This window comes from Dendropsophus ebraccatus, chromosome 3, assembly GCF_027789765.1.
Source record: "Dendropsophus ebraccatus isolate aDenEbr1 chromosome 3, aDenEbr1.pat, whole genome shotgun sequence".
Lineage (NCBI taxonomy): Eukaryota > Metazoa > Chordata > Amphibia > Anura > Hylidae > Dendropsophus > Dendropsophus ebraccatus.
In genome coordinates this window covers 81,163,784-81,181,011 of record NC_091456.1, presented here as the reverse complement: position 1 = coordinate 81,181,011, position 17,228 = coordinate 81,163,784, and the positions used below count along the sequence as shown (strand labels likewise).

At 41.1% G+C, this 17,228-nt stretch overlaps 1 protein-coding gene across 1 annotated transcript in view; it reads left to right on the top strand.

Annotated features, from left to right (window-relative positions):
• MUSK (muscle associated receptor tyrosine kinase) overlaps positions 1–17,228 on the top strand; it is a 125,503-nt gene that overhangs the window by 87,235 nt on the left and 21,040 nt on the right. Inside the window, exons 10-13 of the mRNA XM_069964315.1 lie at positions 9,262–9,437; positions 9,726–9,749; positions 13,290–13,378; positions 16,987–17,146. Coding sequence (XP_069820416.1) covers positions 9,262–9,437; positions 9,726–9,749; positions 13,290–13,378; positions 16,987–17,146 — 449 coding nt within the window. The remainder of the gene's footprint in view (positions 1–9,261; positions 9,438–9,725; positions 9,750–13,289; positions 13,379–16,986; positions 17,147–17,228) is intronic.

Sequence of the window (17,228 nt, the reverse complement as noted above, 5' to 3'; positions counted from 1 at the left end):
ATGGTGGAAGACAGGAGTGGAATATACAAACACAGAAATGTGTCCATTGCAGCTGACGTACTATATCAGCCTCTCCTCTGTCGGATCATGAATGATGCACCAGCCCCTTCCTGTTTCACCATCACAACTTACTGAATCTCCTTACCTGCTATATGTAGTACATCAAAGTTACAAAATATTAATGGAATATATAAATATAGCAACCCATGCTCACCCCTCAGATCATTGCTGGTCCAGTCCCCCAGAGAAGTGCTTTGATGACATGGCGAGGCGTTACCTCCTCTTGCGCCTAATTTATCACAATTTACACCTAGAAACAGCCATAAATCATGGCAGAAATTTCCACCTACTCTGGAGCAGTTGTAGATTTCTACATTCCCCTTGTGGCAGGCGCATGTACCATCGGATTTACTAAAAGGCGTGCATAAATTTCTGGGGGGTGAATGGGGGGGGGTGTTTTATTTAAGACTAAAGTACAAATAAATGCCCCTCTAATATATTAATAGGAGTCAATATCACTACAATTTGTGTTCACAAATGAACTGTTTCTTTAAAAGTCTGCTCCTTTGACAGCTTCTACATGCTTTGAACAGGGTCACCTTAAAAGTAGACCTTAGGAATTGTAATAGTTCTTTTGACTAAGGAGCCTGCCCTGTGGTAGATAAATCTCAGCGTCTGAGTATTCCTTGGCAGGAACCACAGATTGTAACAGAAGAAGTGAAAGCAGCGCAGATAACATCCATCACAAAATTCATATAGCAAAGGGTGACAGAATCAATATTTTTGTCAGTACATACTTCTAAGTAGAATTTGGGATGATTGTTCTTGACCTCTGGGGCATGTAATATTGTTGATATTGTGCACATTCCGTTACTGTATAGTAGTTGGATCTTAGCTGAATATAATGCTGCTAAGCACGGAAGCTGGCACAGTGCAGCGGGTACATTTATAAGCTGAACAAATCTTTATGTAACAGTTTATTCTTGTTGTCAGGATGATGATCCTGGTTTGCTGCTGTCACTCTAGTCAGGTCTTCCCGAGTGATAAATGGGACTCTTGGGCGTGAATAATGTATGAGTGTAGTTTGTGCTGCAAAAGATTAACAGGATATAGCCGCTTCCTAAACTTCAACACATAGGCAAGAAAGAAAAGCTTTCCTTGAAACTATAACAATCTGATACAGTGATCCTTGAGGTCCTTCTAAAGATTTGTCTCAAGCCAGAACATATATCAAATCTGTATCTGCATATAAGTATTAAAGGGGTTATCCAGGGTTACACATTTTTTATAGAATGCTGCCTTGTTGGAAAATATAATAAAGATGTTGTGCTTACCACTCCGCACTTCCCTGGTGTCCTGTTGTGGCATCTCCGGTGTCCCCGCTGACCTCAGCCGCCGCCACTCCTGAGATGTCTCGGTCAGTGATTGGCTAAACAGGCTTGTCATTCCTGAGACACGTTATAAGAAAGAGGTCTCTTTAACATTGTCCAAGTCCTTAGTCTCTAGTCGGGGTTTCCATTTCAAAGACTACCACTTTATTTAATTCAACAAAAATGTACAGTATTACAGTAAATTGCTAATAATGTAATATTTACTGTACATCCCTATGCCACTTGCACTGTTCCTTAGTTACAAGATGAGCCTTATTACACACTCTGGTCCAATAGCCTCCTCGCACACATATTCTGCTTCCTCGCACACCACACACTCTGGCTCCCTACAAATGGTCTCCCAGACTCATCTGCCTTTGCAGCTGTCTTAGGCCGGGTGCACATTTATCAGTTGTATTCGGCTCAGTTGTTTTATCAGAAACTGTTGATAACTGGGGTCCCATACTTCTGGCACTTCTGTGCTCGCTAAACACAACTTGTTTAATGCCAAAAAAACACTTAGAGGCATCTACCAGTAGGTCAGATGCAAGGCAGCACATAATAGCTCTTTCTGAATGGCACCTCCTCCATCTGCAGGATGAAAGTCCACGAATTGCCAGAGGAGGCCTGGTAATATGGAATAAACAATGAAATCTTAACAATTGCTCTCATTAACACAAGTAAAGGCACAGTAAGAGATTTCTGTAGAGTGCATTACAATAAAACAAGACAATTTATTAATGTAGTGAATATAGATGCTTGTAAACCATATGCCTTACACTTGACTCCTATACTGGCACACTGGGGTCATCCTGGTATTACTTGGATGGTCATTCACATGAATGTTTTCCAAACTCACCCTTAATGTGGCCAAAAGCCAAAATTGGCACTCAGGCTAGAAGTTGGGGACCAGTGTTGAGCGGACTTGCCGAACCCAATCCGTTCTGCTCAGCACCATTAGGGACCAATGTTTGACCATTAACTTAGACACCTAAACAGTTTTAGAGACTTTGAAATAAATAAATGCAGTGTCCCAGCACATAGGTTCTTTCTTTCTAAAGGTATTCTGCTAGTCTAGTGCTGGAAAGGTTTAATGGACACTGCAAAAAGCTCATCTCATGTTATTGCCCAGTGGTTTATTCTGGTATTATCTCTTATACTGTCATAATTCTGCTATGTATATTGATTTGCATATTTGTTGGTCATGTGGTGTGGTGATGCAAAAGGCCTAGAGTCACGTGATTCCCTGGCTGCGATAGCAACTCCCATAGCCATTGAGCTTTTGGCTGGGGTTTTTAGTGAGTTCCTCCCTAGTCTTCCAGGGAGAAGGTCGCTTTCTCTCTGGTCCTGTGAAGAGAAGGTCTGGTACCGCCAGCCTCGTGGTGCAGACGCTTCGCTACCACCCCCGTCAGATATCTCTAAACTTGTTCCGGTCCAGTCCAGACCTGGCGTATTCTTCAAGATTCCTGTCTATTCTAAGATCTGGGTTCATCTTCCAAGTCTTCATATTCTCCTCTAATTCTCGCTAACTGCAAGTACTGTATTCTCCTCATCACTACTCTACCCAACATCATTATCTGAAGGGAACTACTACTTCCATCCTCAGCGGAGACCCTTTCTAACTAAAGAGACACTTATATATACACGGCCTATTGCAACACCACCCATCACCTCAGTTATCACCAGTTCTGATCATTACCAAGTTGACTATACCTGGTGGCATCCAGAGACTGTTGCTACTAGTGTTGCCATTCCAATAAACATACAACTACCGTTGTTTCCGAACCCTGGCATTGGTCTCATCATTAGTGCCTTGACTAGGGTCAACGAGGAATTGGGGGCCCGTGTGGTCAGGTTCCCGTGGACTAGCTGCATACCCTCGTGCCATAACCATGACCATACCATCTGGCATAGTGGCAACCCGGGGCCTACTCTCCCACGAGGCTACCACATAAATACAATTTATTTTAAAAATAACACTTTTTATCAGCTAACTGCAAACGTAACTTGCAAAACATTTTAAATGATGTCTCTCAGTATAGCAGATAAGTAGTAGTAGTAGTAAGAATCATGCAGCTTTTATTATGTCTATTTAATATGGTTAGGTAATGTGTAAGTCATGGTATACCATTAAAACCTAAGTAATTTGAGTATGCAAGGTAACAAACCAAGCCTGACACCCTTCCCCTCCAACCATCTATCACTAAAGTCTATGCCGTGTCCCGGGGTGCTAAGGTGTTATGTAGCAGGTGAGCTTTTGGCGTTTGTGGCTGGTTCACTTGTCATGTGGCCAGGAGTGGTGTTACCCGTCCCCAGACACATGGGCACTGGAACTTGTAATGGGTAGCACAGTTGTGAGGGTGCAGGTGTGGTGGAAAAATCATGGCAGAGTCTGGCATTTAAACAAAGGTGACATTTAGTTATAATCTTCAGTGCAATACAGTTGATGAAGAAAACACAGAACTTGACAGGTGCAGGTGACAGTAGTGTGTGAAGTAGTGACTAGAGGAATAAAGAGTAGAAGTTGAGAATAGTACTTAAGGGGAAAGAGAGAATACTCATACTAGCATATATATAAAAGACTGCCTTCTGCCCAACCAGTTCAAAGAGTGTCAGGCCTATACAACTGAGTGTAGCAGACTCCTCAAAACCTCCCAAGATAGCCGTGCAAAAACTGTAAGATTCTTTGGCTTGTTCTCTTTGTCTTACTGCAGATCAATCCCTTTACTCTGGTAACTGTCCTGGCAATACTGGAGAACCATGTCTGGCGTAGACAAGGTGTTCCCTAACAAGGACGGTTATCCCTCCTTTGGGTTTAGCAGTGCATCTTAAGAAAAGTGCCTTTCATAAGAAATCTTTCTCTGGCTGTTTCTTTTTCCCCATCCACTAATAAAAGACTTCCCAACAGGAACTAACTAGGCTTATATAGGGGTGACTCCTATTGGTAGGACTTTTTAAGAGAAGAAAGGAAGGAAACATGAACAGTAGTTGGCTGTAAACTGGGTGAGGTACCTGCACCTGAGATCAGCTAAAACAGTGAACATACAATACACAAGTTAACCCTTGTCCTTTAACTGTGCTCTGACAAACAGTTAAGGGAAAGTGAGACACCAAGTGGTGAAAATGTGAAAGGCAGCTTCATCCCTTTTGTGTGACACCTGACAGTTACCTTTACCCGCATAGCTTTTTTCATGTTTACCACCCGTCTGAGCACATTTAGACATGCCCTTTAACAACTGTTTGGACAATTCTTCTTTATGTGGTAAGGCCATCAGCCAAAAGCTGATCATAGGTTTACCTGCTGCTGGGACTCCCTCTGTTCAGCTGTAATCACGTGGGAAATATAGTTGCAAATGTTACATTCTCCTTCAACACTATCACAAGGAAAAAGGAACATTACACACTTTCTATCCAAATCAGCAGGCTGTATCTGTATGGCTATGTTCCCATGAGTTTTTTTCTTTCCCTTTATTATTTTTTTAAATAACCCCCTTTACTTTAAGATCAAAATGGCATCAGTCATCTCACATTTTGGGCCTAAGTCATTACATTGACGGCTGTTGGTACATTATTCTAGCAAAAGTCCAGGCATTCAAGCACTTAGACCTGTAGCAGACAGGTATTGGTTGGTGACTGGTTTACCCACCTTTAACTGCACTGCCTTATTTGTAAAGATGGCCGGACCATGTTAAAAAGGAAGGACTTTGCCCCTCTGCCATTTTGTCTCGCACCCCCTCCTAATAGTCTGTAAGCTCATGCATGCGAGCAGGGCCCTCCCTCCTCATGTATGGATAATTATATGTATATCTCTGTAATATCTGATTTTTGTCTATGTATGTACCCCCAGAATTGTAAAGTGCTGCGGAATCTGATGGCGCTATATAAATAAAAATTATTATTATTACTATTATTATTATTATTATTAGTGGACTAATTACCCTTTGGGTGTGGCTTTAACCCCTTAGCGACCCATGACGTATCTGATACGTCATGGTGCCGCTCGGGGTGTTCAGAGCAGGGTCTCGCCGGGACCCCGCTCTGAACGGCGCTGATCCCGGCTGACACGTGCAGCCGGGCAGTGCCTCTATTAGCCTCTAAGTGCAGCTGTCAAACCTGACAGCTGCACTTAGAGGCTTCAGACCTCACGTCCCTGGTGTATAGTGGGACGGATCTCCCCCCCCCGCGATGCGATCGCGGGGGGGAGATCCGTTCTTCTGCCCGTGCCGGGCCTCAGCGTCGGAATGACGCTGATCCCGGCTCGGCAATAGATTGCTATGGCCTGCAGCAGGCCATAGTAATCTATGACCGATCTAATCGATCTTTGCTGTGTATATACACAGCATTGATCTCTATGAGAGATCAGTGCTGTCTATATACAAGTCCCCCAGGGGGACTTCTAGTTACAGTAAAAAAAAAAAAAAGTAAAAAAGTGTTTATATTAATAAAAAATCCCCTCCCCTAATAAAAGTCCAAATCACCCCCCTTTTCCCATTTTATAAATATAAATTAATAAATAAATAAATAAACATATTTAGTATCGCCGCGCGCGTAATCGCCCGAACTATTAATTAATCACATTCCTGATCTCGCACGGTAAACTGCGTCAGCGCAAAAAAATTCCAAAGTGCAAAATTGCGCATTTTTGGTCGCATCAAATCCAGAAAAAATTTAATAAAAAACGATCAAAAAGTCGTATATGTGCAATCAAGGTACGGATAGAAAGAACACATCATGGCGCAAAAACTGACACCTCACACAGCCCCATAGACCAAAGGATAAAAGCGCTATAAGCCTGGGAATGGAGCGATTTTAAGGAACGTATATTTGTTAACAATGGTTTGAATTTTTTACAGGCCATCCGATACAATATAAGTTATACATGTTATATATCATAGTAATCGTAATGACTTGAGGAATATGCATGACAAGTCAGTTTTACCATAGGACGGACGGCGTAAATGCAAAACTCCCCGAAATCAAAACAAATTCGTTTTTTTTTTCAATTTGACAGCGCAAATGATTTTTTTCCGGTTTCGCAGCATATGTTATGGAAAAATAATGCCTGTCATTGCAAAGTACAATTGGTTTCGCAAAAAATAAGCGCTCATATACGTCTCTAGGTGAAAAAATGCAAGCGCTATGGACTTTTAAACTTAAAATGGAATAAGCAAAAGCGCAAAAACGAAAATAGGCTTTGACCTTAAGGGGTTAATTGAAAAGTCCATTGAGTTTTATAGTAAAGACAGTGGAAGGACAGTGAAAATGCTTACTTTTTTATGATGTTTTTTTGCCTGTGAGAAAGTTGTGCAATTGATTGATTAGGGTATTACACCCTTGAACATGACACCATTCCAAGCCAACAGAACAGAGAACAAAGCATGGTCACCAGTCACATGTCATGCATCTTTAACGTCAGTTAATACTTTCTCAGCATTCCTCAAAGACACTGTTTAACTCATGAGTATTTAATGTGAAGTAGATGTAGCACTGTGTATAACTAAATGAGTCCACAGGTACCTAGCACATTATTAAAACAAAGGGAGAAAAATATATATATACAGTGTTTACCTTCCATATCAACTATTTATCATCAAAACATTGTGTACAAGATACAGTTTTTATAGCTGCAATGAAAAACACATTTTAGCAAATATATTTGCCTTTAAACACTACCAGGCAAGCAAACACATAAAATTTACTTTATGCCATTTACACAAAATTACTAGTGTTGATTGCAACTCAAGCATGCTTGAATCCGTGTGACCCTGAGCGTGCATGATTGGATTAGTGGTGGCTGCAGTTGGATACAGCCTTAGGGAGTCCTGGAAAACATGGATACAGCCTATGGGTGACTTCATATGCAGAGTATCAAAGTGGATTTCCTGCTGTGGTACGCTGTACTGTTAGCCATCGCCTACTTACTCCTCCAGCTGCCGCTCTACTACATTACCTACCCACTCTCTGACCTTCTTCTCCAGCTCCCTGATGTCCCACTCAGAAGCAGGCAGGAGCATGTATTAGCCTGGCAGCTGGTGGGTTAACTGGGGCTACATTCCACAACAGAACGAAAATCTGCTGTGAGAATGTAGAGCCACAGGAAATGATACTACAGGGTATCGCAGCGGATCTCCCTGCCGTACTCACAGCGTGAAATCCGCTGTGATACTTCTAAAGGCACCCTATGGCTGCATCAGTGTTTTCCAGGCAGCCTTAGGACTGCATCCAACTTCTGCAGCCACTGTGGCATCAAATGCCACATGCCGGTGTTGCACTAGTCAAATGCTGCTCACTCGAATTGTGCATATATCTAAAAATTATTATTACTAATAGAGTGAAAAAATGGGTAAAAAGCACTGCCAATTAGATATTGACACTGTATACAAGATTCATTTTTTAACTGTCATATTGAAAGGTTGCCGGAATCAAAACTTAAATATTCTAAGCCATTCTAAGCTACAAAACCTATTAACCATTGAATATGTCTGAAGAAATGCAATATGTAATGTAATGCAATACAAAGTCAAAAAGTAAAAGTGTAAACTATGTTGCCCATTTCAGCTCAGAGTTACCTATATATGAACTTTCCTGCCTACATCTATTTATTTTATTTTGTCTGTTTCCCCAAAATTTGGAATAGCTTCTGCTTTGTCATACTATGCAATGTGTGCTGTCATTTGCAGAACACAGGTATTCTAGTAGGATGCAACTAGGGATGGTCCGAACCTGCCGAGGTTCGGGTTCGTATGTACCCGAACGCTCGGCAGCAGATCCCCGCAGTCTGCCCACTCCGTGGAGCGGGCGGATACAGCGGGAGTAACGTCTGGAAAACTGGGATACAGCCTATGGCTATGGCTGTATCCCAGTTTTCCAGGGGGTCCTCCCGCTGGATCCGCCCGCTCCACGGAGCGGGCAGAAAGAGGGAATCATTACCGAGGGTTCGGGTTCGTACGAACCCGAACCGAACTCGGTTCGGACCATCCTTAGATGCAACCAAAACATCTACAAGAAGAGCTGATCTATATTTAGGATTACTCCTAATTTGCTAGGTGTGTAGGCATATGGAAGAAGCATGGCTATATTTTTCATTTAAACATCTTTGTTTAAAGTGTATTAGTGTCAGCCATTTTTACTAGTAGTCATCTCCTTTCCCTGACCAAATTGAGCACAATACATATTCTTCTTTGCTATTTCATAACATAGTGCTACCAAAAGTGCACCGTAGTGAACAGTTTGTACTGTGCTAGTAGCGCTAGTTACACAGTACACTACTGGCATGTTGAAGGAGAAGGGGTTATGGTGCAATGGCTTTGAAGGTGTTATATGAGCAGAACTGAAAGCAACAGTTGCAGCTTACAAGCTAAAGGAAGATGGGGGGGGGGGGTTACATTGCAGAACACTGCACATACAGCAGTCGGTCCTTATACATGGTATTTATAAAAGGGACAGCTGCCCTGAGCTTTATGGGTGGTGAGAGATCAGAGGGAAGTCTTGATTTACCTTTAATGATCTTCTGCAGGCAGGCTGAGGGACCCAACCCAGGCTTTCTAAGGCTCTCTCCCCTCTCCTACACATAGCACACGCTAAGCCCTGCCCCTACTTCCTGTATTTTGTCCTCATCCAGTTGCTACTAGAGTTTTCCTAGCATCAGGCAATAAAAGGCAGATCTCTGGACTCCCAGAGGCCAATACTTTGCAGCTGTTTTGCTGGGGTATAGCATCATTTTTAGTAAGTTAACTGATGTTTAACTATGTTAGCCACAGGCTGTCGCATAGAGGGACATTGTTTGAAATTACAGCTACAATTTAAAAACAAAATACACAAAATTTGTTCTTCCAGTTCTTCCTTTTTTATTTTTGCTTTTACTGTGATCTTTCTATGCTTTGTTTTTCAGGGAACATTGCCATGCAGTAAAGGATTTGTATTGCTTTAAAGAGTGGTTGTCCATAGAGGAAAATTCTCGGAAAGGAATTTATAAACCTGGATTAATGCTGTTGACACTTCCTGATTGTGAACAGCTTCCAAGCCTGCAAAAGAGCCCTGGGGCATGCATAAAGATTCCATACTTTGGTAAGATAATGATATACTGTATGAAAGACCAAAAAAGAACATTCATTATGGTAGATTCAACAGTAGGGATAAAAGTATAATACATGTAACGATAAATGAATTTTGATGCGTAGACATTCATATCCATTTCAAAATAGCTATTTTTTATTCAAACGTTATTTGCTGCATCACCGAATCATTATTGAGAACTAGTATTTCTATAGCATTGATCATTTAATGTTCATAGTTTCCAAATTCCATGTAAAATGGGCATGTCTTAAAGTGTTGTTTTTTTCTATTCTTTTCCAGAGTTACATAAGGAAAATATTACCAGTAAGTTGTAATAATGATTATTTCAATGGAAAAGAAAAATAGAAAAAGAATGACTTTGTTCCACTGGATGACCTTCATCTACTCTATTTTCATAAAATCTTGGATTTTGTAGTTTTGTGTTTCTAGTGAGCTTTAATCAATTACATGAATGAGTTCTCTGTGGATCTCCATAGGGGGTGTTCTAAGCCTTTTCTTTTCAGGTTAACATGCCTACTAGAGAAACATAGCAAACTGTAGCAAACCCTTTGTTTTTCTTTGAACTCTAGACCTATATCACTGCTTAATGCAATTATATATACTTACTATTGTAGATGGAATCCACTTCTATCTAACGCTGTAAAATCTAATAAGGTGAACATAGATTACTGAAGTATGAAAACCTTTAAGTTACTCCTTTATGCACATGATAAATCCATGTGACTAGAGTCTTTAGGGTGGCACATGGTATTTATGGTTCTGTATTATAGAGATGTGGTTACTGCTATGTCGCTCCCATTGTAATATTTATGAACATGCCGTGCAAATATGTGGCAATAGATTTGTATTGTTATTTGTAAGTGGCGTGTTATAAATCCACACAGCACAAATCTGTAATATGGCCATTTACAAGACTCCTAAAGTAGTATGACTCCCTACATTTCTTCTATATGTATGATCAGTCAACCCTGATCATTAGATTGAAGGTAAGTTATTGTTCTCTTAAGAACACCATACATGTCTATGTGGTCCAGTCAGCATGGGTGGGATAGTTAAGGCTACATTCACACGTTCCGTAAGTTTTGTCTGTAATTGCGGATGCAAAATTACAGGCAAATTTAGGGTCCATTGATTTCAGTTGGGCTGTTCACACTGTCCACAGTTTTATGGATTTGTAATCCACAAAAATTGCTGCCGCAAAATAATTTCAACACAGGTTGTTCCATGGGAGAGTCCATATTGAACGGACAAAAAGTCCATAACATCTGTAGATCCATAAGAAATATGCAATAATTTATGTAATCATTTTAAACCATTCCCACTAATTTAGCTATCACCTTCCCCTTCCTTGCTGAGCCACAAAAAATACGGATTATCGATGCAATACGGATCCATTACACACACATTTTATGCAGATTGTAGACGATTGCAGACATCATTTACTAACTACTAAATGTGTGAATGCAGCCAAAGGCTATGTTCCCACAAAGTATTTTGGTCAGTAGTTTGGTCAGTATTTTGCAACCAAAACCAGGAGTGGATTCAGAAAGGCTCTGTTCACACAATGTTAAAATTGAGTGGATGGCCGTCATTTAATGGCAAATAATTGCTGTTATTTTAAAACAATGGCCATTATTTGCGGTGGTAAATGGCGACCGTCCACTAAATGTCAACATAGACTTTCTGTGCTTTCCCTGCCATCTAAAAAAATTGGGGGCCGCCAGTGCTCGCTTCAGAAGTATGCTGGAAGAGATAAGGGACAGAGTTGCTGCTGGTCAGGGAGGGAATTAGCGTTCCAGTAGGCAGGGAATACTAGCGAAACAACCAAACAGCCCTTTTAAGGGCTTCAAATCGTTTTTAATAGTTTTACTACAGACTGCTGGCTGGGACTTGCAGTGCAGCTACCACGATTTCAGCAGCACACTGTGGTGATCGGCTGCTGGCAGAAAGGGGACATTCGGTGTTGCATACAGACCCCTAAGAAGTGCTCAGTACTCTTTTATGATTTTGTGGCTGGTGGTGCTGCTGTCGTAGAATGTATTGCTGTGATTTGTAGTACACCTGCATAGAACTTCACTGATCATTGTCCTGTGTAACAGGTGCCATAGACCACAGCCCAGACCACCACTTACACACAGACTCTATAGACAGCCTCCAAATGTCTGCTATCTGTCAGGTACTGGGCCCCTTTGAGGAGTCAACACAGATAGTCAGCGGAGATGCCTCCTTCATCAGGCTCACCATCCCGCTGCTGTGTCTGCTTCAAACCTCCCTGCTCAGCCTGAAGTCTGAGACTGCCTTCATCTCAGGAGATGGGGGAAGAACATCCGCCGCTAGATAGCCAGACCACCCTGACGTCAGTTTCTCAGCACGAAGTAGAGGAGGAGAAAGAAGAGGAGGAAGAGGAGCAGACTGCTGACGCAATAGAAGAGGGTACCCATGCTCAATCCTTAGCTGTTGAGCGTATATGGCCTGAAGAGGTGGAATTGGTGGAGGAGGAGGAGGAAATTGAGAGTGAGCCTAGTGAGGATAGGGAATTCTTGTGTGTTAGGACCCTGGTGCACATGACTGACTTTATGTTAGTCTGTCTTTTCCGTGACCCTGACAGCGCTGACAGGCTGACGTTTATAAAAATGAACAAAGCCTGGATTTCACCTAAATTCAACTGTCCACCCGGGGAAAGCAGCTCAACATGAAGATTCTTGGTATCTCCTCTCCTCCTCTTCCTCCTGCTTCTTCAATTCTCAGCCAACAGCCAATTTTTCTCCTGCCATGCTGTGTGTGGCATAATTTTTGGGAGGCTCACCTGCTACCGCTTCTACCTTAGTCACTTTGTCATCACCGCCATGCTGTGTGTGGCATAATTTTTGGGAGGCTCACCTGCGGCCGCTTCTACCTTAGTCACTCTGTCATCTGTTTTAATGGTTCCCTGTTTTCTCACCGCCATGCTGTGTCAGGCTAGATTTTGGGGTGCTTCATATGATAACTTTGTTTTAATGTTTCCCTGTGTTCTTACTGCCTTACTGTGACAGGCTAAGTTTTTGGGTGGTTCATATTCCTACCTCTGTTTTTACCAGGCTGTTGCCCAGAATTTGGCATAATGGTGCAGTTAGGCAGCCTCAGAGGCATCCATCCATGCTGCCCCTGCTTTTTCCTGTCCATTTTTGTGGTGTTTTCATCATTTTCTGAGGTTGACAGGTTTTCACACGACCTTCCCTCTACTAAACTTGGGTCCCCTGCAAAAATGCTCGAGTTTCCCATTGACTTCAATGGGGTTTGTTACTCAAAACGAGCACTCGAGTATCGTGAAATATTTGTCTCGAGTAACGAGCACCCAAGCATTTTAGTACTCGCTCATCACTACCCAAGACCTGTACTTACATATTCTATATTTAAAGTGTACCTGTCATTAAAAAAAAAATCTTAATTTTTGATGTCCAAAAGGCAAAAGTGTAGATCGGTCTGGGTATGAGTGCTCAGACCCCCACTGATCACTAGTACTGATGGGGAGAAGTGTGCTTAGAGAATTCTTATTCCCACTGATTTTGGAGAGCGATAGGGGTCTGACCACCCAAACCCTGACTGATCAAAACTTTTGACTAGTCTGCGGGTTCATTTAGCTGATCACTGACGGTTAGAAAAGCCAAATGCACTGCAAAAGTTTTGTTTACAGATTTTGTTTCTCCTTAGAATCACACAGTGATACATTAAACAATTCCTACCCACAAGGCATAATGGTGCGGCCAATTTTTTTTCTGCATTTATTATTTTGCTACACTTAAAACCTTTTTTTTTTTTTTTTTTTAAAGCTATGTTTAACAAAGTAAATCCTCTCAATTTCAGAAACCTGCTATAAAGGCAATGGCAGACATTACCAGGGGACAGTCAACATGACAGCATCAGGAATCCCTTGTCAAAAATGGAGTCAACAGGTAATATATCTGACATTGTAATAAATATTACATTATACAATCCTGGAAACCAAACTCATCAAGTACAGGTCAGAATTTGTGATATGAACATTTGCTGAATCTTTCCTCTCAGGAGGAATGTCAGGTCTCGAATGTGTTATCTTAATATGGGAAAAGGGCTAATAAAACAAATTCTTATTCAGCTGAGACCTTTGAAAAGTATTTACTATTCCATTCAGGCACCTGTATTTTCCTCTGCAAAACCCGAGCCAGATTTCCAAATGCTTTATTTGGTTTTAAAATGAGAAACTTGAGATATAAACAAAATCCTTGCAAGGGCTGTGAGAATGGAGAAATCTGTCCAGCTGCAGGTCCAAGCCATAATGTCTTCAAACTATTTGGCAAGAAAATGTCCTATATATATTATTCTTGACCAGCACCTTTTCCCTTAGATTGCCTAAAGGAGTCATCCTGGGGTGGGAAAAGGGTCTTCTTATTGCCAACCCTCCATAAATTAGAGTATCCTGCCTGATTACACACCTTTTTACAATTTCTTGATATGGCTATTCATCAGATATGTGGATTTATAATTTGTCAGATGGGTGTCAACTTAATTTTAGTAATTAGAGTAAATAGCAAGTGATGGTTTGATCTCCCCTCCGAGCTGGCCGGGGCTCAGCGTTGGACTGATGCTGATCTCAGTTTGGCAATCCATGCATCTGGTATCAAGTATACTGCACTGATCTGTATGAGAAATCAGTGTAGTTGTATGTTTAAAAAAAAAGTTTTTTTAATAATAAAAAATCCCCTCCCCTAATAAAATCACCCCCCCCTTTTCCCATTTAATAAATAAAAATATAAAAAAACAAACACGTGGTATCGCCACGTGCGTAATCGCCCAAATTATTAAATTATACCATTCCTGATCTCGCACGGTAAACGGCGTAAGCGCCAAAAAACTCCAAAGTGCAGTATTGCACATTTTTTGGTCGCATCAAATCCTTAAAAATTTAATAAAAGGTGAACAAAAAGTTGCTTATACGCAAGTAAGGTACTGATAAAAAAGTACAGACCATGGCGCAAAAAAGGACACCTCACACAGCCCCATAGACCATAGAATAAAAGTGCTATAGGCATGGTACAGTAATAGAGCAATTTTAAGGAACATTTAGTTTTTTTAAAGATTTTAATTTTTAAAAGCTTTCAAATAAAATAAAAGTTATGCAACTTGGCTATCATTGTAATCGTAACATAGTAATATATATAACATGTTAGTTTTACCAGAAACCCTCCCAAATAAAAAAAAAAAAAAAGGGGTTTATTTTCAATTGCACCACATATATAATTTTTTTCTGGTTTCACTGCATATTTTATGCAAAAATGAAGTCTGTCATTGCAAAGTACAATTTGTGATGCAAAAAGTTAGCGCCCATGTGGGTCTCTAGGTGAAAAAATACAAGCGCTATGGCCTTTTAACCCTTAGGGGATACAGCCAGTTTTCATTTTTGCGTTTTCGTTTTTCCCTCCTCGTGTATATAAGGCCATAGCGCCTGCATTTTTCCACCTAGAGACCCAAATGAGCCCTTATTTTTTGCGCAACTAATTGTACTTTGCTATGGCAGATGTAATTTTTGCCTAAAATGTGCCGGGAAACCAGAAAAAAATTATATGTGTGGTGAAATTGAAAAAAAAAATGTTTTTTTTTTATTTGGGGGGGGTTGTTTTTACTATGTTCGCCCTGGGGTAAAACTGACTCGTTATATATGTTCCTTAAGTTGTTACGATTACAACGATATGTAACATGTATAACTTTTATTTGATTTGATGGCTTGTAAAAAATTAAAACCTTTTAAAGAAAATATATGTTCCTTAAAATCGCTCCATTCCCAGGCTTATAGCGCTTTTATCCTTTGGCCTATGGGTCTGTGTGAGGTGTCATTTTTTGCGCCATGATGTGATCTTTCTATCGGTACCTTGATTGCGCATATATGACTTTTTGATCGCTTTTTATTACAATTATTCTGGATTTGATGCGACCAAAAATGCGCAATTTTGCACTTTGGGATTTTTTTGTGCTGACGCCGTTTACCGTGTGAGATCAGGAATGTGATTAATTAATAGTTTGGGCCATTACGCACGCGGCGATAGCAAACATGTTTGTTTATTAATTTATTTATTTATTTTTATTTATAAAATGGGGAAAGGGGGGTGATTCAGACTTTTATTAGGGGAGGGGATTTTGTGTTATTAAAAATACTTTTTTCTTTTACTTTACACATATACTAGAAGCCCCCCTGGGGGACTTCTAGTATATGCACTCTGATCTCTCATAGAGATCCATGCAGTATAGTTATACTGCATGAATCCATGAGATCGGTGTTCTATTACTTTTGGCTGCTGCAGCCAAAAGCAATAGAATGCCGAGCCGGGATCAGCGCCATTACGGAGCAGACCCCGGCCCGGGATGGATGCAGGGATCGCCCCCCCCGCAATCGCGCCGCAGGGGGGCGATCCTCCCACTAGACCACCAGGTATGCATATCAGCAAGTATTTAGAAGCAGCTGTCAACTTTGACAGCTGCTTCTAAGTACTTAATTAGCGGGCACGGCAATCGGACCGTGCCCGCTAATAGCCGCGATCCCGGGCTACATGCGGCACCCGGGATAGCGGCAGTTCAGAGGGGGGTCGCCGCGCGACCCCCCTCTGAACTCCCATAGCGGCACGAGGACGTTCAATAACGTCCTGGTGCAGCTATGGGTTAAAGCGACTCTGTACCCACAATCTGACCCCCCAAAACCACTTGTACCTTCGGATTGCTGCTTTTAATCCAAGATCTGTCCTGGGGTCCATTTGGCAGGTGATGCAGTTATTGTCCTAAAAACAACTTTTAATCCTACAGAGCTGTGTCTAACGGCCGGGGCTTACATTTGTATATGCATTAGGTTGGCACCACCTCTCCGTCCTTCCTCCCCACCCTCCTCATCATTAGGAATGATCTAGGAACATTTACTGCTGTTTGAGCTTTCCACAGGTGTATTAACGATCCAGCCCATGTTCATTATACACAAAGGTGGGGAATAGGAAGCAATCTGCCTGGAGCATTCCTAATGATGAGGAGGGTGGGAAAAAGGGACAGAGAGGTTGTGTCAACCTAATGCATATACAAATGTAAGCTGAAGGTACAAGCGGTTTGGGGGGGTCAGATTGTGGGTACAGAGTCGCTTTAAACGAAAGGAGGAAAAACAAAAGCACAAAACTGAAAATTGGCTCAGACCTTAAGGGGTTAATGTAATAATGTTTACTTTTATGGGAGTCGCCCCCACAGTACCTCTTTAACTCTACTGACAACTTCTAGACAGCTTATTTGCTTAACTCCTCCCTTGCTCTATAATCTTCTGTAATGATCTGAAACACATTACTTAATACTACCACTAGATGGCAGCAAGGCGCAAAAAAAAAAATAGTGACTTCTGTATGTGTGATGTGAACAGGGCTAACCCTTTACCAGCTGCTATACACATAATGCAAAGGTGCAGTAAGTTTTAAAAATCATCAGAAACAATGACAATTTTACATTTTGTAGCGCTGTAATAATGTTCAAGGAATTGTTTTATTTATATTTTTTCTAGCTATCTCACCTACACAGAAATATGCCCACTATATTGCAAGAGCTGTCCAATGCCGAAAATTATTGTAGAAACCCTGGAGGAGAATATGAGCGCCCATGGTGTTATACAAAGAATCCTAATGTTAAATGGGAATACTGCAACATTCCAGCATGTAGGGCAGGTAATAAACCATTTTATATTGTATACAATTAATAGGGTAAATTCAGTTAAATTATAAATTATAAGTAAAAATAAGTTAAATT